This window comes from Streptopelia decaocto (genome assembly GCF_964273445.1).
Source record: "Streptopelia decaocto genome assembly, chromosome: 9".
Lineage (NCBI taxonomy): Eukaryota > Metazoa > Chordata > Aves > Columbiformes > Columbidae > Streptopelia > Streptopelia decaocto.
The window spans coordinates 21,286,072-21,305,488 of record NC_138664.1 but is presented as its reverse complement, the minus strand read 5'-3'; the positions used below and the strand labels follow the sequence as shown (position 1 = coordinate 21,305,488).

At 57.0% G+C, this 19,417-nt stretch overlaps 1 protein-coding gene across 1 annotated transcript in view; it reads right to left on the bottom strand.

The window, feature by feature from the left end:
• Positions 1 to 112: 112 nt before the first annotated feature.
• Positions 113 to 19,417, bottom strand: part of ALPK3 (alpha kinase 3) — a gene marked incomplete at its 5' end in the record, with an annotated part of 33,605 nt that continues 14,300 nt past the window's right edge. The window contains 11 exon segments of the mRNA XM_082061293.1: positions 113 to 1,812; positions 1,940 to 1,988; positions 2,164 to 2,381; positions 2,612 to 2,700; positions 3,036 to 3,310; positions 3,414 to 3,449; positions 3,672 to 3,799; positions 5,088 to 5,235; positions 5,768 to 7,619; positions 11,783 to 12,797; positions 14,252 to 14,369. Of these exon segments, the coding sequence (XP_081917419.1) occupies positions 1,491 to 1,812; positions 1,940 to 1,988; positions 2,164 to 2,381; positions 2,612 to 2,700; positions 3,036 to 3,310; positions 3,414 to 3,449; positions 3,672 to 3,799; positions 5,088 to 5,235; positions 5,768 to 7,619; positions 11,783 to 12,797; positions 14,252 to 14,369 (4,250 nt within the window). The 3' untranslated portion in view covers positions 113 to 1,490.

Here is a 19,417-nt window from a genome sequence, read left to right as displayed (position 1 = left end):
CTCCTCTCCCTGCAGGGTGCGGATGGGGGAACAGCCGTGACCTGAAGACATTTACCAAACCACCCCGTTCTGCACCCAGGTGTGTCTTTTCCGCAAGGCCCACACGCCGGGGAACAGGCCAGTCCTTCGCGCTTTATTGCACCCGAGAGCACCCATTCACCAACGCGGCCGCGTTATGTACATGGTTATTTTACAACAACGAAGCACCAGGACCCTGCAGCGTGCTGCGCCCCCCGCCGGCCTGCACCCAGCCCCCTTTGGACACCCAGGCCCGGCCAGGCGTGCGGGTGGCACCGCCGGTGCTCCCGCGCAGGGAGGTGATGCTCTGTGGCGCAGGGCGGCGATGCTCTGGCACGGCCAGGCAGCACAGGGCTCTCCGCAGGCCCGGCTGCCCACGGCCACGCTCCGGTGGCCACCACACGCCCGAGTGAGCTGACGGACATGAGGGAGGCTGGGTGCACCGCAGGGCGCTTTACCTTCCAGTGAGAGCACCAGTTCGTGTCCACGGCTGCCTCCTGCTGCCATGGGGGTCGGACACGTCCCAAGCAGGGGTGACGCTAAGCAAGCAGGACCAGGCCGCGCTGTGGGGCTGCGCAGGGCGGACGGGCTCTGTGTGGGGGCGAGTCCTGCGGGCTGGACACCCGCCTGTGCCAAAGCAGCGCCTGGCACACAGGAGGGGTCTCCCCTTTGCCCCGGGTGTCCCGTGTGAGGTAGAGCATCCTTACCACGGCGCTGGCGGCACCTGCGGCAGCACTGTCCTCGGCAGCCACGCTGCGAGGGGGCGAGAGGCTCACCCCAGGCCGCAGGGGGGCCGGGGGTGCGAAATCCCATCCCTGCGCAGCTGCCAGTAGCAACACCCGTGTCCTGCATCCAGAGCCCCCCGCGAGAGCAGCAGGAGCCCTGCAGCTCAACCACGACACCCCTCTGCAGCAAAACCTCCTAAATCCTGGTGTGCCGGGACAGGCGGGACCACCGGGGCGCTGCTGGGGTTCACATCCTGGACACGGAGCGCTGGCGGGGCTTGGCGCAGTGGCTTTTTGGAGGACGCAAAGAGGGACAAGAGGTGCTGGGAGCCAGGAGGGCAGCCCGGGCTCCCAGTTTGCCCAGGGGAGCCAGGCAGGGAGCCCGAGGGAGCGGGGATGATGGCCTGTCCCTTAAGGAAGGCAAACGGAGAGTCAAGAAAGGAAAGCGAGCCTGAGTGCACGGCACACGGCCCTGCGGGCTCCACCACCAGCAGCAGCTCTTGTCAAGAGGTATTTGGGGGGGACCTGTGCCCCCCACGGCTCACAGCCCCCCGTGGCCCCAGCCGAGCCGCTCACACTAGCACACACCACACCACGCGAGTGCCACGGGGCGGGAGCCCAAGGGAGGAGAGCGGCGGCAGCGGCCGCTGCCAGGGTCTCCCCTTCCCAGCCCGGCCCCGCGCTGCCCCGGCTGGGGGTCCAGAGCCGGGGGTCTGCAGCTGGGGGTCCCAGCCGCAGCGGCTCCGGCTACTGCGGGTGGCCAGACTCAACGCTCTCTCCTGAGCCGGGTTTGGAGGCTGCCGGGGCCTCCCCCGTTTCGGCAGCTCTCCGGGAGCTCTTGGGGCTCACAGCAGCCTTGCGGGTGCCCTGGGGACTCGCCAGCCCCTTCTTCTGGAGTTGGGGGCTGGACTGGGCAGATTTCCGACCCATGGAGGGGCTCTTGGAGCCCTTGGGCTTGGGTGGCTCCAGCGGCTTCAGGCCCAGGATGCTGCAGTAGTGGTTACACTGGTGAGCGGCGGCGAATTGCTCCAGCAGGGAGGGGAAGCAGCTCTCCTTCAGCCCCTGGTACCTGCCAACACAGCCGTGCTCAGCCCCTGGTGGCGCAGGAGCCGTCCCGCCGGAGCAGGGAGTGGAGCACAGGGCCACGCTCGCCCCCACGGCCCTTCCCACTGCGCCCGCAGCGCGGCGTCACTCACCCTTTCAGGTTGGTAGCGATCCGCACGTTGGTCATCTTCCAGCCCACTCCTGCAATGGAAGGGAGGACAACCAGGCTCTGCGCCGGCACCGGCGCCAGGACATCACCCCGGGAGCAGCGCTCCGTGGGGAACAGGCAGGAGGGCAAGGCCGGGGCTTTTCCTCCTCCTTTTGCAGGCCAGAGGGTGGCGAGGGGCTACGGGAAGCAGATGGGAGATCCCTTTACCTTCCATGTCAGTCACAAGGATGTTTCCATTTGTCCACTGGTAGACCCAATGCTGGAAGGTGCAGCATTTGAGTACGATCTCCGAGGTGCCTCGTGCCACCAAGCTGCCATCTCTCTCAGTGACACAGTACTGCTCACAGGGCCCGCCCAGGTCCTCCTCCATCGTGGCATAAGGGATGTTGTTAGACGGTCGGTAAATCAGGTACAGAGGAATTATCCTGCGTGGGAGCACAGAGCCGGGTCAGCACCAGCCGGCGAGCTCTCCCAAGGCAGCAAGTGGCGATTCACACCCTGACTCCTGCCTTCCCCCAGCATCTCTCTGTCTGAGGGTGGGAGAAGAGCACGCTGCCCTTCGGGACGGCCCCATCACCCACGGGGAACCCTCCCACCATCCCTCGGGACGCTCTGCCGGGGTGTGAAGCCAGCAGAGCCGCAGCTCCTCACTCACTCGGGCACCGCTCCAAAATCAGGGACAGCTCGTGCCTCGGCGGCAAAGATCTTGCAGTACTCGCGGCTGGAGTTCTGGATTTTACATTCCTGGAGATGCAAACAGAAGAGTCAGGGAACTGCCCTGCCCCGCACCATCACCCTGAGACCCCTCGCCTGGCCAGGCACCCCCCGGGACCACGGCCATTTGCTTCCCTGTCCCGGTGGTCAAAGGACAAGCCATGGGAAAGCTCTGAGCTGCTTCGTGTTGCTCAGAGAGAAGAGCCGAAGCCAAGAATAACAAGGACACCAGCCTGCTGGGACATCACTCCAGAGCACTCAAGAAGTGGAAAGAAATGAAGAAATTTGGCCCAGAGCTGCAGACCACAGCACAGAAAGGGAAGGAGTGGAGGAGACAGGCAGAGGGTGCCCCACAAGGTGCCCACCTGGATGGTGATATCGTAGTTCTTCTCGATGAGGCTGTTCTCGTTCTTGGTCCCAAAGACAATGAAATTGTGCACTTTGATGACGCAGGTGCGGCCGGACTCGAAGACGGGCTCCAGGCCGTAGATGGCTCTGGCACGGCAGGCTTTGCGCAGGAAACCAGCGCCCACTTCCACGTCCTCGCTCACCACGCGCCCGAAGAGCTTATCGCCCCAGTAGCCTGAGTCGGCCAAACCCTTGGCGAACACCATGGGTGTCATCTCGATCTCCTCCCCGACTGGCAGAGGGAAGAGCTGGTGAGGGGGGACACCGCGGGCAGGTCCTGCCCCCACCGCAGAGCTGCCGGCCCCCCACGCAGCTCAGCAGCACGTGGCTCTTACCTTCGATCTCTTCCCGCAAGATAAATCCCGACAGCACTGGAGGAGACAGAAAGCAAAGGGGTGTCAAGGTCCTGCCAGGATCCCGCCAGCCTCACGCACCCCCACACCAAGGGACGGCACGGAGGATGGTGTGAATCCCCCGTCAATCAGCAGATGCACCTCGCAGGGGTGGCGTTATGGGGCACGCAAGCCCGGCACCGAGCCCTCCCGCAGCTCGGCACGGCCAGGAGAGCTGCGGGGCTGCTGAGGGCTCCTCACCTTCTGGGCTGAGCAGGAAATCGGTGGCGTCAGTGCCGTACTCGTTGCTGATCACACAGCGGTAGACGCCGCAGTCCTTCTGGGACGCCTGCACAATGGCCAGGGCTGCCTGGCCCTCGTCTCCAGCGCTGGAAGAAACCAGAGCACGGGCTCAGCCCCACGGGGTGCGCGGGGGCACGTGGAGCCGCGTGGGCTCTGCGGGGGCACCACGCTGCCCTTGAGGGATGGGAGAGGCTACAAAGGAAACCAGCCGGGGCGACGAAGGAATCCAGCCCAGGAGCACCCCGGCTGCTGCCCTGGCACCTCATGGCACCACGAGTCCTGCTCGGCAGTTTTTGCTCACGAAGATGCTCACCTCCCAGGCAAGCCCCGCAAAATCTGGGCTATAGACTGGGCTATAGACTGATAAAAGTACTTGCCTGTGTGACTGGGTCAGGGCTGCGCTTGGGCCAACAGACCCGCCCCTGGATGGGGTGGCTGGAAGGCAAACAGCCCCAGAGGTGTCCAGCTTCACTTTCAGCTGTTGAGGAGTGAGGGCAGACACCAGTCCCCATCCTGCAGCCTGGCCCTCTCCGAGTGACAGGCCAGGCGTGACACAGCAGGCAGACAGGTCCCAGAAGGACCAAAGTCCTGTTTCTGCCTTGCACAGCCAGCGTGAGCCAGAGAGGGGATGATGGGCCGCAGAGGGAAAAGGTGGGACCTTCATCCCAAGCCCTGCTGGCGGAGCAGGCTCTGATCTGCTCTGCTCCTGGTCCATCTGCCCCAGCTCAAGTGTCTGCCATGGGAGATGGTTTCTGCCCCAGAAGCGGCTCTTGCTGCCAGCTCATGATAAAGGGAGCTCAGGGGATGCTGAAAGCCATCAGGTGGATGATGTTCCCACACAAGCTCCCTTGAGAATCCATAACGCACCCAAAGGAGCATCCAGGACACAATGATCCCCGCAGCTGCTCTCCGTGCACCAGGGCAGTGCCGAGGGACAGAGAGGGCACAGCCAGAGCTGCCTTTTCCCCACTGGTGTTTGCCAGTGGTGGCTGTGTGGAAGCGCCTGCTCGGGTGAGATGTGACAGCTCACAGCTACCGCCCTCACATGTATCCCAGTTTTGCAGTTTACAGCCAGCTCCAAGACGTACACAGCACCTTCCCTGCCCTCGCTGAGGTTTGGGTCCAGCCCCTGCCCTCCCAGGACTCTGCTACTCAAACATCAGCCCTTAAGCCAGGCTATAGATAGAAAAGTTTGGCAGTGATTCCCCATCTGGGCGATCCCTCCCTCTCCAGGCACTGAGAAGATAAATGCCACAAAATACTGTGCTGTGCAATAAGCAGAAGGAGCAGCTTCTCCTCAGTAAAGAGCTAGATTTAATGCCCAAAGCCAGGCCTACACACAAAGACTACAGCAAAGCGGAGCTGGCAAGTTACCTCCTTTGGGCTTCGGCTACAGGGATCTCGTCCTTGTACCATATCAGCTTCGAATCACTCAAAATATTGAAGAACTGGCACCAAAGTTTCAGGTGTCCTGACGCGTCAGAAAATTGTTCTGCCCTGATCTTCCGGATCACCTGTGGAGCTGAGGACAGGGTGCAAAGAGGCTGTTGGTGACACACACAGCGCGGGGACGCGTCAGCCCACCCCAGCACTTGGGATACAAGCCGTATAAATATGTTCAGTAGCGCAGCGCTGCGATACCTTGTGGGGAAAAACACCACACGATGTTGGAGGAAATATTTATCTACTGAATTATTATGCCTTTGGTAATTCAGTGCATATAAGCACTGGAAAAGGAGCGTGCACCCCGCTGACACGCAGTGGGCCCCTGCCCAGCATGAGGCATGGCGAGGAGCAGGACACGCAGAACGAGAACACAAGGATTTCATGATTTCTTTGGCCAGGCTGTGGAGACAGTCACAGGGCTGATGTCTCTCACGATCCCCTGCCCTCCCTGCACCAGGGAGTCTTGGGGCAGATTTTTTGCTTTCACATGGCCAAAGGGTGACGCTGAAACCCCTGCAAATGCGCAAAACTCATGTGGCCTCAGCTGGCTCAGCTGACCAGACCCCCTTTGGGAGGAAACGCTTCATGGGGATCACCTCTTCCCTTACCTTTAAATGGGTTATTGGCTTTTTTGGACTCTGCTGGCTGTGCTTCTGACTTAGCATCTTCAGGCCCCTCGTGGTCACCAGCGCTGTCACCCGTGGGCTCCTCGTACAGCTTGGGGACCTCCAGCATGGCCATTTTCCTCCCGAGGGCTGGCGAGCGCTGCTCTGCGGGAGGGGATGGAGCCGGCACAGGCGACTGCAGCACAGCCGCGTTCTTCCTGGATTGCCGTGGTGAAACGGTAGGACTCCTCAGATGCCCTGGGCTCTCTGGGGACGCCTCCTCTTCCTCCCCCATCTGCTTGGTTTTTGGCAGGTAGATTTTGCGGCGGGCCCCGGACGCGAGCTCCTCCGGCGTGGCACAAGGCAGCGCTGCCAGAGGGTCGCCAGGGCTCTCTTTCTCGGGGCCCACGGGAGGAAAGTTGGAAATATTCTGAGGAGGCTGCCCTGCTCCTGCTGCCGGCACGCTGCCCACCACGATGGCGGGCACAGAGAGCTGGGGTGGCCCCTCCGCCTCCGGAGCCCCCCGGCTGCGCCTCTTCGGTGGCACAGGCCTGGCAGCCAGCATCTCCTTGCTGCTGATGAATTCTTCGTTAATCATGCCCGTGATCCGCCTGGATGTCCTGGGGGTCAGAGGCAAGTTCTCTGCTGTCTGGAAGAGCTGATTGTTTTGTACCTTTTCCAAAACCCTCCTGGAGGTGCGGGGGCTCAGGCCTGCGATGCCTATCTCTGGGAGTGCGACTTCTGCATCGGGCTGCTCCTCATCCCTGGGGTCCGTGTCTTCTTTTGTGGCGTCCTTACTGCTGTCTGACATTTTTAAAAGCAGCAGCAGATAGTTCTTCAAGGAGGAAACAAGGTTTTTGTGCTGCATCTTCTCCTCCAAAGACATCTCCTGAGGTCTCTCGGGGGCAGGCAGGACTGACGGTACCTGCGGCTGAACTTCAACACCTCTGTCAAAAGCGCCTGCAGGTGCTGGCGGTTCCTGGCGCGGAGCCGTGGCCGGTTGCTCTCCTCCTTTTCTCCCCGGAGGTCCCATGGGCGCTGCTTTAGTGCTCTCTTTCCCCAACGTGCTGGCTGAAAACTCCCCCTGCGGGACAGATCCATCTGCATTTTTGATTTCCGTGTCTCTGCTCACGGGAGGCAGCAGCTGGGCCCCAGTCGGGACCTGTTCTGCTGTCACCTTCACCCCTGGGACGCTGTGAGCTGCACGCGGTGCCTCCTGTGCCACTGATGTCTCTGCCACAGGAGTGGGACGCGGCTCTTCCTTGGCAGGCAGAACTGGTGCAGGAGATGGTGTTCCAGGCTCCTGATGTCCCAGAGACATCCCTCCCGCCTCACGGCGCACGGCCCCGGGAGACGGCTCCGCCACGACGCTCCCTCCCGCCTCTGCGGCGCGGGGGCTCCTGAGCAGCTCTGCTCCTGCCTCTTTGCTCGTCCCATCCTTGACTGCTGGCTCACGGGTGATTTGCTCCAGAGGAGCATTTTGGCCAAGCTCTGGAGGACTCGATTTCTTTAGCAATGGCTCTTCCTCGCCTTGGCTTTTGTCCTCTTGTTTTAACAGTCCTTGTTGGGTCTTTCTGCCCTCAAGAGCACGGGAATGTCCTTCTGCCTGTTTCCTAGGGGGAGAGTGCTCCTTGCTGGGCTGCACGTGATCTGGAGAAGGTGCTGGTGGTGGCTTTGGTGGCTCCTGAGGCCTCAGCCGAGGATTTGTCCTTTTCCCGGGCCCCCTGGACTGTGGGGTGACAGGTGTCTCTTTCCTGAGCTCCTCTACCTTCTTGGCTTGCTGACCCGTCTCTACGGCTGGAGCGGACACTGGATGTTTCGGGTCACCAGCAGACTGTCCCACTGTTGCTGCAACCTGCTCAAAGAAAGAAAACAGGAAATTAGCATCATTTCCCTGCCTGGGTCTGCTCAGTGGTGCTTGCGGTCCATCTGTGCCATATGACGCAGCCCAACTTCTGCTCGAATCATAAGTATTGAACTGGTATCACCAATACTCACCCGTTCACGGCCTTCTGGCTTCACCACCACCCCACGGTGGTGGGTCCCACAGCCCTGTCATGCTGCACAAAACGTTTTCTCTTTTAATCGGCTCCAGCTCTTCTACCTTCCAGTTCTTTGGCTGTGCATGAAGAGGCAGGAGATCTGCCTCTCTAGAACATTCAATGGCTTTTAATTCAATCTCCTCTGACATGGCACCTTCCCAAGGAGCAAAACCTTCCCAACTTCACCAGCCGTTGCCAGGAGCTTGTATAATTTCCTTGCTCTTTTTTAAGACCCAGTGCTCCCCCTATACTATATCTGCAACCTCCACTCCGAGGTGGGGCGACTGGCATCTACACAGACTATCTGGATGAGGCTGCCCAAGTGATCTACAGCGAAACTCTACACCGTGACGTCATCTGCGCTATTTGACCATCCTGTTTCTTTGACATTCGGGAAGCTGAAATGTTTCCGACTGCAGCTGCACACCAGCAGACGTTTCTGCAAGCCACCTGCTGTGACGGCTGAGCTTTATCCCGAGGAGATCTGGCAAAATCCTCCAGCCAAGGGGCACTATCTATTTTTGCAGGATAAGCCTCAGGGCGGCAGCAATACCACCGATACACGCTGTGTGCTCAGCTAGCAACATCGAGACAATCGCATGGGAACAGGACATGAACACAACAGGTTCCCCTTCCACCCCAGAGGATCTGCTGCCAAGGATTTTCTCCTGAGGTCTCTGACTTGAAGTTTTAAGCCTCCAAAATGAGGTCCATAGGACCTCAACTCAACCAGCTGGAGAATCTTCAAATCGACCCAACCAGCCGGAGAATCATTAACTCAGATCAACCCAACAAACTGGACAATCTTCAACTCAAGCCAACCAGCTGGAGACACCTCAAATAAACTCAACAGAGCTAGCTGGAGACTCTTCAAACCTACCCCAACTCAACCAGCTGGACACTCTTCAACTGAAGTCAACCAAATGGCTGGAGACTACTCAACTCAACTGAAATGAACACAACCAGCTGGAGAGTCTTTAACTCAACACAACCAGCTGGAGACTCTTCAACTCAACACAATCAGCTGGGGTACCTTCAGCTAGAACCAGCCCAACCAGCTGGAGACTCTTCAACTCAACACAACCAGCTGGGGTATCTTCAACTAGACCCAACCCAACCCAGCCAGATGGAGACTCTTCAACTCAATGCAACCAGCTGGGGAACCTTCAACTCAATCCAACCACCTGGAGATTCTTACATTCAACCCAAACAGCTGGAATTTCTTCAAATGGGAAAGGAGGGCTGTACACTCAGACCTTCTATTTTGTGCCACTTCAGCTTTGTTTGGATGCTTGGTAAAAACAGGAAAGGTCATGCCGGTCTCCCAGCAAGCGCTTTCCCAAGCAATTGTTACTCATGACAGCATGAATATCAGAGGGCTGGAGTGGGAGGAGCAGCATTAGTGGGGCCGTTCCTCCACACCAAATTCAAGCCTGCTTCCTTGGGCAGTTTCCCTGTGCAGAAATAGGGCCCCAGTTCACAGGGTTACGCAGACACCCCCAAATACCACACACCCCTGCTGCTGGTCCCCTAGAGCCACGTCCCTATCCTGCTTTGACAGGCTGAGTGTCACAGAGCCGAGCATCCCAGAGCTCCAGCTTAAAAGGTTTTATTTTAAGAGACAGACGGGTTTTGTGCAGTGAACCCCCGCTGGGTTTTACCACAGAATTTGGTCCTCTCCACGCAACAGTGCTGGTCACTGGGGACACCTCTTTGGCTGAAGAGGATGTGGGGGAAATTTGCTTTATCACTGATGCATGAACTGAAGCTCAAATCATAATGAAGCTCTAGTAAGATTTAGTACTTTATGCTAATGTTAATAAAACCTCTTCTCCACTGAATATATTTGCAATAGTAATAATAAATTGTTCTGTAAGTTCTTACCTACCAGAATGTTTGCAGTACATGGAGATTCCTTTGTGCAAGGAGACCCATGGAAAAGACGAGGGGCGATGGGTGCAAATTACTTCCTCCAATGAGGAAAATTCACCATGAGAACAATCAGCCATTGGAATAATGTCCCCAGGGAAGTGGTGGATTCCCCAACATCGGACACTTTTAAGACTGAGCTTGACAGCTTGTCCAGACCGGGCTTTTGCCAAGAAAGGTTGGACCAGATGATCCTTGATGTCCCTTCCAACTCAATATTCCGTGATTATTGATCTTTGAATTTGAATTCTGTGATGATTCAGAGAAGTTTTCTGGGAGCTTTTCAGAAAAGCATCTGTCCTTAAGTAATCCTAAAACACTCCAACTAGGCATACATAGAAGAAATACATTAAATTATCTGTTTCAAAGTTGGGCAAGAGTGATCATTAAGTAAATTCGGTTGCTTGTCTGCTCTTGTGTGTGAGGATGTTCAGAGCCTGGCTATGGTGTGGCATTTGGCAAAGCCCTTCTGCTGCGGATAAACCCAGCTGAAAAGGCCCTGCCAGGTCCCAAGGCCAGGAAAACACTCCTGCCACGACCCTGGCTTGTTTAAGGGAAAGATTAAAAGAGAAAAAGACAAGCAACCCGTGTCCCGGGAGTGAAAATATCCGGAGTCAGGTTTAAAGGGCTTTAAAATAGCTTATTTGGTCACACAAAAGCCTGAGCGCTTTCCCCAGCGTCACCAACTAGCTGGAGCATTCAAATTCAAATCCACAGCATTCCCTTTTGTCTGCTCAAAGGCCCACCAGCTGACAAGCTCCAGGTTTCCCTCTGCGAGCAGGTTTTTGAAGAGGAAAATACCTTGATGCATGCGGAAGGCTGAGGGATGGCAGCCCAAGCCCGGCTGTCACACTCCAGCACCTTCCACCTGCCTTAAGAGCAAGGGGCGGAAAAATGAGCAGAGAGGGAGAAAACGAATTGCTTCGCCATGGGCTCGCAATAATTTCTGCGGCGATATGCGATGCTGATGGGTCGGGTTAAAGATGCGCTCGGGGTTCTGCGCTGTGCCGAGGCCGGGACCCAGACGCTCGCCCCGCTGCATAATACAAGTGCTCCTACTAAAGAAATCTAGAAGAGGAAGAACGGAGGCTTTTGTCACTGGAGCACCTGCCAGTCCTGCTTTCTGTATCGTGGATGTTTCCACACCCCGAAGTATTTGCGGTACCTACCAAGGAAGACGTGCTGCCCACGGAGCAGCTCCTTTGGCAGCTGTGGTCTGTACTGAGCGTGCACCTACCACAGCGCAAAGGAAAACCCTGCAAATTGAACTGGGAGAACTTTGTAGCACAGAAGGGATCATTAAAGAAAAAGAGTTAAAATAAAAGACTGGTAGCTTCCAGTCTAATATTTTCAAGGAAAATGCTTCAGGTTGAGTGACAAAAATAGAAGTTGACTGAAAGACGCGGTGAGGGTCAGGAGCAGGTGCTGCGCCCTGGCGCTGCATCACCACCACAATGCGGCCTGCAACGGAGTTTTTCCAACAGGGAAGAGCCAAAAAAATAGCCCAGATCTACTGTATACATGTTGCACTGTAAACAAATTCAAGGCCCTGCGTACCTGGCACGCTGCGCTCATTTGCATGGGGCGCTCATTAAACGCCGGCTGAAGCTCGGGCTCAATTGCTAAAGTGAACAGATGTCATCAGCCTCGCAGCCCGTCACGCAGCAGGCATCCACCCCCGGCTATAAATAACCATTCAGCGCTCCCTGCTTAACTGATTTGGAAACATTTCGCATGAGGTCAGCCTGCCGATTAAACGGGAGAGCTCAGCTCGCCCCGGGGACCAGCTGCTCGGCCGAGGGCTCTGACGTGTGTCTGTCCTCACCACCTCACCTGACATTTGCTGGGAGATGGGGTGAAGCTCTGCTGTCTGGGCAGAAAAAGGCCAAAAAGCCCTTTTTCCCGGCTGCTTTAGACAGTGGAGATGTACGAATTCTCGGCAGCGGATCTCGTGGGGTACACGCAGCCTTCTGGGGATGCTGCCACAATATGGCACGAATATTCTCTTGCGGCAGCCCCTGCGCTGGCTGTTTTCTGCCCTACTCACCTCTGGACCGACGGCTTTGTTTCCCTCCGCCTCCTGTGCTCGGTGGTGGCCTCTCTGTCCCACGGACGGCACAGGCGCTGCCTCCGACACCTCTGTGTACGACAGGGCAGCCTCTGCCTGCCTGCTGACCGCCCCGTCCGCAGCCTCTTCCTTGGCTCCCGCCTCCCCCTGCCCTGTTGCCGGCTTCACCTCGTTATCAAAATACATCTCTCTCAAAGAGAAGTGCACGTCACCATTGATTTTAGCGTCCTGGTTCACAGCTTTCCCGGGCTCTTTGATTTGCGGACTGCTTTCCACTTCTTGATCATTCGCCGCCCTCAAACGTGTGCTCCTGCGTAAGGGGACAGGAGGGGCAAACCGTGCGTTTGGAGAGGGGTTGGCCCTCTCGCGCCCACTTTCTTCTCGCTTGGAAACTTCCTTCTTTGCTGCCGGAGGAGCCTCCACCTTCTTTTTCTTTTTAGCTGCAGAGTCTTTGGCCATCGGCTTACCTGCTAGGTCCTCTACCGTCTCGTAGATGTACGCGAGGAAGCTGTACCCATTCTCCTCCACACCTTCCAAAGAGGCGTCTCCATTGGTGGTCACCTCTGCTTTCAAAGGTGCCATCAGCGTGTTTGTAAAACCCGTCATCCCGCTGACCGGCTGCTCCTTCGGCTCAGCAATATCCTCACGTAATCTGGACTGAGAATCAGCAACATGCACTTTTGCTGCATCCTCCTTCTCCCACAGAGAGGCTCCGGACCGGAGGTTCAGATCCCTGGCCAGCCTCCGCTTCCGCTGGAGCCGATCGGGGCTCATTCCTTGCAACTTCTCCACCTCCACGTTCTCTTTCCCTCGCTTCTTGCCCTGTTCTATCTCTCGTAGCTTCGCTTCGGCTTTCCTCTTAATTTTGTCAAACCACTTCTGATGGATTTTGAACTCCGTCATGGTTCCCACTTCCAGCACGCCAGAGCAGGTGACGATGCCTTTGTTATTTCTGGCCGAGGCTTGGTAAATGCCTGCGTCTTCCTCTCGGCACCTGGAAACCAAAAGCTCTGCGTGAGACAGGCCCGTCCTGCCCGGCGCCGCTGCCGGACACACGGACACGCACGCTCCCCACCGGAAGGGGCCAGAAGATGAAGACGTGGCCCTCGAGGTGCCCGTGGTGGGTCTGGAGGCCTGGCCTCCCTGCCCGGGCTCTGCCTGTTCTCAGCGCCAGCAGATAAGCAAGTTGGATGCTAAATCGTTGCCCAGCTCCCCATGATAAGAGCGGGCTGTGGTGGAGCAGGAACAGCCAGCACCAGACTGTTCTGGGCCACATTCCTCTGCGGGAGCTTCTCCTCCCAGCTCTTCACAGCCTCCAGGACATTTCTGTTCTTCCTCCAGCCACCCCAAGCCTCCCCACCCCGCGTCGCAGGCAGTATACGTGCACCCTGTCTCTGCCATTGCCCCTCGGGGACGAGGGGATCCCTGCTCCTGTGAGACGTGAACCAGCCTCTGATGGAAAGCTGGAGCACGCTGGGGGCGCCAGAAAAGCTGAGGATGACAGAACTCTCGGCAATACCAGTATTGTGTGTTTTCAGACATCCCAAATCCAGGCCTCAAGCTGCGACAGGTCTCTGATTGCTGGGGATGGTGTGTCCAGCTCTCCAGAAACACAATTCCCTTTTAAAGCTGAAAGAAACTGGTAGTCAGGGCTGGATAAAGAGGCCCTTGAGTCCATCAGGGCCAAAGCAGCGCTTTCCTTCCCTGACCTCATGGTGGGAGCTAAGCCAGGCCTTCCTGGGCAGGGCTGCAGCCCCTTCCCCGCTTCGCCCCTGTTCATGACACTCTTATGAACTATTCCTGTCCTTGTCCTGCCCGGTCCCACACACCATCACCCTGGAGGCAGCTGCTGCTTCCCCTTCGCTCACTTTCGTCCAGCCCTAATGCTCAACTCCCGTTTGCTGCAGCCACAACGTGTGCTGCTGCCAGCGCCCGAAGGCTCCAGAGAGAGGAATTTCTCCTGCTTCTGGCACAGTAGCCAGCCCTGGATCATAGAATCATAGAATTATTTCGGTTGGAAGAGACCCTCAAGACCATTGAGTCCAACTGTTACCCCACCCCTGGCACTGCCCCATGTCCTGAGAACCTCATGTCCGTCTGTCCAACCCTCCAGGGATGGTGACTCCAGCACTGCCCTGGGCAGCCTGTTCAATGCCCCACAGCCCTTTGGGGAAGAAATGTTTCCTAATATCCAATCTGAACCTCCCCTGGCACAACGTGAGGCCATTTCCTCATGTCCTATCACTTACTACTTGGGATGCAGTGATGGATCTTGTACTGATGTGATCTGGGAGCCATCAGAGCCAAGAGCTGAAGGGGAAGGGACAGCGGGAACATGGTGATGGGGGGCAAAAGGGGTCAGCACAGGTGCTGGGGGAGATCGCTGCTGCCAGCTCCTCCCGCTACTGAAAATACGCTCCCATTGCCACATCCAGCTTCTTTACTCACTTGTACAGCTGCAGCGTGTGACGATTTCCATGGCGGAATATCTCATATTTGGGCAAGCCGCAATACCGGTCCATCTCCTCATCGTCCTTATACCACGTCACCTCTGGCTGCGGGTACCCTGGGGAGGAGACGGACGGTACGTCAGGGCGTGAAACATCGCGACCGGCACAGCGCGCCAGCTCCCGCGGGGACAAGGTACCAACAGCAAAACAAAATGCTCCGGCAGAACAGGATACGTGTTATTCTGGGCTCGCCGCATTCTTTAAATCACACAGCAGGAAAAGTATTGTGAGTGGAAACCTGCTGGGCTTAACTAAGTCTTTTCTCACTCCTAGGAATAGGGCTATTTTTGAGAAAAAAATCCCAGCACTTCATTCCTGCACAGAGGGGAGCGGATCACACGATCGGCTCCTGTGACGCTGGCGGGAGGAGCAGGTGAGCACGCTGTCACTTCTATACCGAGAGGCGTGTTTTGGTGAGACTGAGGCTAAGGTTAGAAAACAGGCGCTCGCCCCTCCACGGAGCATTTCAGCAAGTATCCCGGCCTGTAAGCTGAGCCTAGAGTTTCCACTGCACAGAAACAACCTGGATTGCATCACAGCCAGCTCGGTGTCCTACAAATGTCACTTGACAACAGATGTCACCTGCCTTTTCAGCAGGATGACATCATGCCATGTGTGACAGGCTGGCTGGCAGGCCGGGCGCGCAGCCACCCTCCCCACCACCGCCCCGGTGATTCGGTGATTCCGTGAGCGCCCACATGGACCAGCGCTCGCCACAGCCCTCACCTCCCCCCGACGGCACCTTTGGCTCAGAACTAGAGCAGTTTTGCGGGGAAAACTGCTGGAGCCCGTGGCCACCATTGGTTCCTGGCCCTCACCCCAGGCTCCCAGCACAGCCAAGCTGACCCCAAGGGCATGGGAGAAAAGTTTCAACGATCACGTCATGTCTCCGCTTAAGTCGATGCACTCAACAGTTGTTTTAAGCCTCAAGGCAGGTATCCAAAGCTTATCTCCTGCAGATGCTTCCCACGCTGCCCAAGGGAAGGAGCGGGCACAGCGCTCACCTCCCGCAGCCCCGGGCAGGTTTGGGCAGCCCTGGCGAGGCCGGGAGGGCTCTCCAGAACACCCAGAGTGTCCAGATCGATGGCTCAGAAGAGAGCGGGCAAGGACAGGGCACCAGCTACCTGCGCACTGCCCAGCGGCTGACCTGCCTTCAGGGCTGCCCAGGACCCTCCTGCTTGCACCAGCCAGAGATGCCGCCAGGCAGCAGCAACCACGGCATCATTTTGGCTGGAAGGGACCCTCAAGATCATTGAGTCCAACCGTTAACCCAACTCTGGCACTAACTCATGCCCCAAGAACCTCATCTCTGCGGCTGTTCAACCCTCGAGCCCAGCTCACACCTGCTCCCACGGGGATCCCATAGCGGGAGCGAAATCCCAGTAACAGAGACTCCTCTGCAGGACTTTGTCCAGGTTTTAGGTGATTCCTAATACCTTCAATCAGAATAGCAGCACATGCCAAATCTCTTCCTCATGTAGTGCTTGGTCCCCCCCATCCCCGTCTGCTGTTCCCATGCACCCCCGTCCCCTCGCTCACTGGGGCTCCCCTGTGTCCTCTGGCCCCAAGGGACCGAACCTGCGGCCCCAGACAGGGCTGAGGAAAAAGTCTCAGAAGAGCTTTACCTTCCTGTTCTCCTCCATGAACAACAAGCACCCCTGAGCCCAAACACCCCACCGCCCTATTTGCTTTCCTCACTGGTTCCTCTGCATCTACCCTCTCCCCTCCGGCTCTGTGCATCTCTCCCACCCTTGCGGTCTCGTTCCCCTCCCACCACTGCCATCTGCAGCTTTGTCCTTCTGCTGGTTCGTGCCTGGTTCCTCCTCTCCTGCAGGAAGCCAAGACTTTCTCCTGCAGCCCCTCACACAAGGATTTCCACCCTCCCCTTTGGCCCCGTCTCGCCAGGTTCTGCTCTCTGCTGCTGCTCTGTTCCTCCAAACCACTTTTCCAGCAGAAGCGCAAAGCCCTCGGATACTGGCGGCTGAAGCGAATGAGCCCTAAACTGCTAACGGGAGGACGACACGAGAGTATCCCGGTGATGGGATCACCAGGGGTTGATGCTGCTGCTTGTATTTCCCACAAATATTAGCAGCAGGACCCTGGGCCGAATGAGTGTGTGGCAGTTTCTTTCTGCTCCAGGGATGATGAACAACATGATTTTCAGACCCAGCTCACGCTTTGCCCAGAGGAATCGGACCCCTCCCAAGGGTGAGGCGAGGCAAGACCTTCGGGAGGCCCCCATGGTTCTTACTGCCGTGAGCTGCCATGTAGATTTTCCTAATACCCTGCGAACAGCAATCGCAGCACTTGTTTCTGGGAACTGCCCGCGTATCATTTCCGAGAAGCCCCGTCATGTCCCCCCGTGGCCTCTGCAGCTGATTCCCATTCCCAGCTGACATCTGCCGGAAAGAGCTGCGAGTCCTATGGCCGCGTGGGGCCTCGAGGAAAGCCTTTCCTGACACTAAACCCTCCGACTTGTCACACTTGTGTCCCTGAGGGTCCCTGCTCCCCAGCAGCCCAGCGCAGGGGAGGAGGGAGCAGCTCCTGTGGCCAAAAGGAGCTGCAGGCAAGTGCTGGCTGGAACCCCGCAGGCACTGGGATGCTGAAAGGCTTCCCACCTCCCACGCAAAAACAGCGGCCCCAGCCTGCTTGAGCACCAGCTGTCCCTCCCCGGGGGCTGTCACCGGAGCCATCGGAGATGGAGAGGTGCCTGTGCAGGGACAAGGCTGCTGACGCTGCAGCGTCCATCGTCAGGCTGCCCAGCTAATAAATCCCCCTGCTCCAGGGGGCTCCCAGCACATCCCCGCAGCCACAACACCTGCGGCGATGGGCGAGTTTCTGGGGTGCAGGTGGGACAGGGTGGCTGAGGAGACCTCATGGGGCTGCAGGTTCGGCAGGAGCAGGACAGCCAGGGCCGAGCTCTTCTCTGTGACAGTGACAGAGCCCAGGGAACGGCAGAAGATGTGCCAGGGAGGGTCAGTGGGACATGAGGAAAAGGTTCTTCACCCAGAGGTGCTGGACACTGAACAGGCTCCCAGGGAGGTGTCACAGCCCCAACCTGACAGTGTTCAAGAAGAGACTGGACAATGTCCTCAGTTAATTAGTCTTCTGAAACTTGGGAAGGTGGAAAGAGATCAGAACAATTACACATAAACTCCCCAGGTTTATTTCTGCTCTAGACAAGCTATGTGGAGTGGGGGGTCTAGGCAATTTGGGAGGAGAAGTCATGGGAAGATCTTATTCTTTCTGGCTCTATGGATTTCAACCTCCCCATCACCTGCAGACAAGGAGGTTTCCAGTAGCGCTGACAGGAGGGACAATAACAGCAGCGGTTCCCCGTCACCGGCCTGTGCGCGGTGACCGTTCTCCATCGCCCTCTTGCCCCGAGGCACCCTAATTTCCCACCACAAAATCATTTTGGTTGGAAGAGACAGGATCATCGAGTCCAACCATAACCCTGGCACTAACCCTTGTTCCTGAGATACATCCATACATCTGTCCAACCCTCCAGGGATGGTGACTCCACCACTGCCCTGGGCAGCCTGTTCCAATGCCTGACAGCCCTTTGGGGAAGAAATTGTTCCTGTTCCAATGCCTGACAGCCCTTTGGGGAAGAAATTGTTCCTAACATCCAATCTGACCCTTCCCTGGCGCAACTTGAGGCCATATCTGCTCTCTGCTCTTGTCCTCACTCCCCCATCCTCAAACCCACCCACCTCTCTCGCAGCCCCCGTGCTTCCCCAGACATTCTTCATCCACACACTTCACCTTCAAACACCTCCCTGAGATTCCACCACAGACCTTAACAAGCTGAGCTCCTTTATGCTTATTAAAATCCTCATCTGCTAACACGTGGCTGTCTACTTGCTTTACCCCAAGCCATGGGCAGAGCCCTTACTGCTCCCACAATAAAACCAGGCTGGTTTTGTTCCCAGCCCTGCAGGGACGTGCTGCTCACTATGTCCACGTAGATCGAGCGCCCGCACAGGTTGGCACGGGTTCCAGGCTGGACGCTTCTGCAGCACTGACCTGTGTAGAGCCAGCGCTTTACAGAAATGACCCCAAAGTTGTAAAATCCTTGTAGCAGAACCTCCAACAAGGGCCACTCTCAAGAGGTGATCTGTGGGGACCCCTGAGGTGCTGAAGTGCAGACAGGCCCACCACGGAAAGCCCTCGGCGCAGACAAGCGGGGTGCGCCCTGCTCTGCAAGAAACCGCACGGTAAACGGAAAGTTTCTTGTTCCCCTTTTTGCATCTCTCGGAGAACAAAGGATGAACTAATTTTGTCGAAAAAAGAAAACGTGTCATAACTGACGCAGGATTTGACCCAAAACAATCAAATCAGACATACTGGGGACACCAGAAGCAGGTCGAACGAGGCAGCAGGAGGAAAGGAGGGTTTGTGCAACCACCCAAGAGCATCAAAAACCTCCCCCTGCCTCTGCATGACTTGTTTTCTTCTTGCCTGCATCACCCAGCACATTTTGGAGACCAGCTCTTCAAACACTTGCCTCTCGCTGCCTTCCTAGGACATGTCACTGGTGTTTCCAGATGTGGGACTGGTCTGTAACCCTCGTTATTGGTCAAGAAGAGGCAAAAAACAAAATGAAGGTGTTATTGTAGGTCACGTATCCATATTTGGGGCTTGAGAGTCAAAACAGGAGCAGCTGCCAGTCTGCCCTTTGCGTCCTGCGCGTCTGTGAGCCGAAGTGTCTCTGGACTCCGGCCACAGCGGTGGGACCGCGCTGGTGCCACCCTGGGCACCGGCCAGCGATGGAACCACCATTTCCTTTCTCCCCGTGATGTCTCCTCGTTGAACGTAAACATCACGGCGGGGGAGATATCTGAGCTACTGAGCAGGCTTTGCAATCGGAGTTCACATTTTACCCTCTGCCCCCTCTCTCCCAAAGAGATCCCAAGCTCCTAAACCAGTCCGCAGGACGACATGGCCTAGATGTCCAGGCTGCTTTTAAGACTATTTCCAGGAAAACGCTGATTTTGTAGGTTTATTAATTAAAGTGCATAAAGACATCCCCCAGCCTACTTTACTAGGTAGAAAAATACTGCGATAAGCTACATGCTTAAGATGCTCATTTGACACTTCC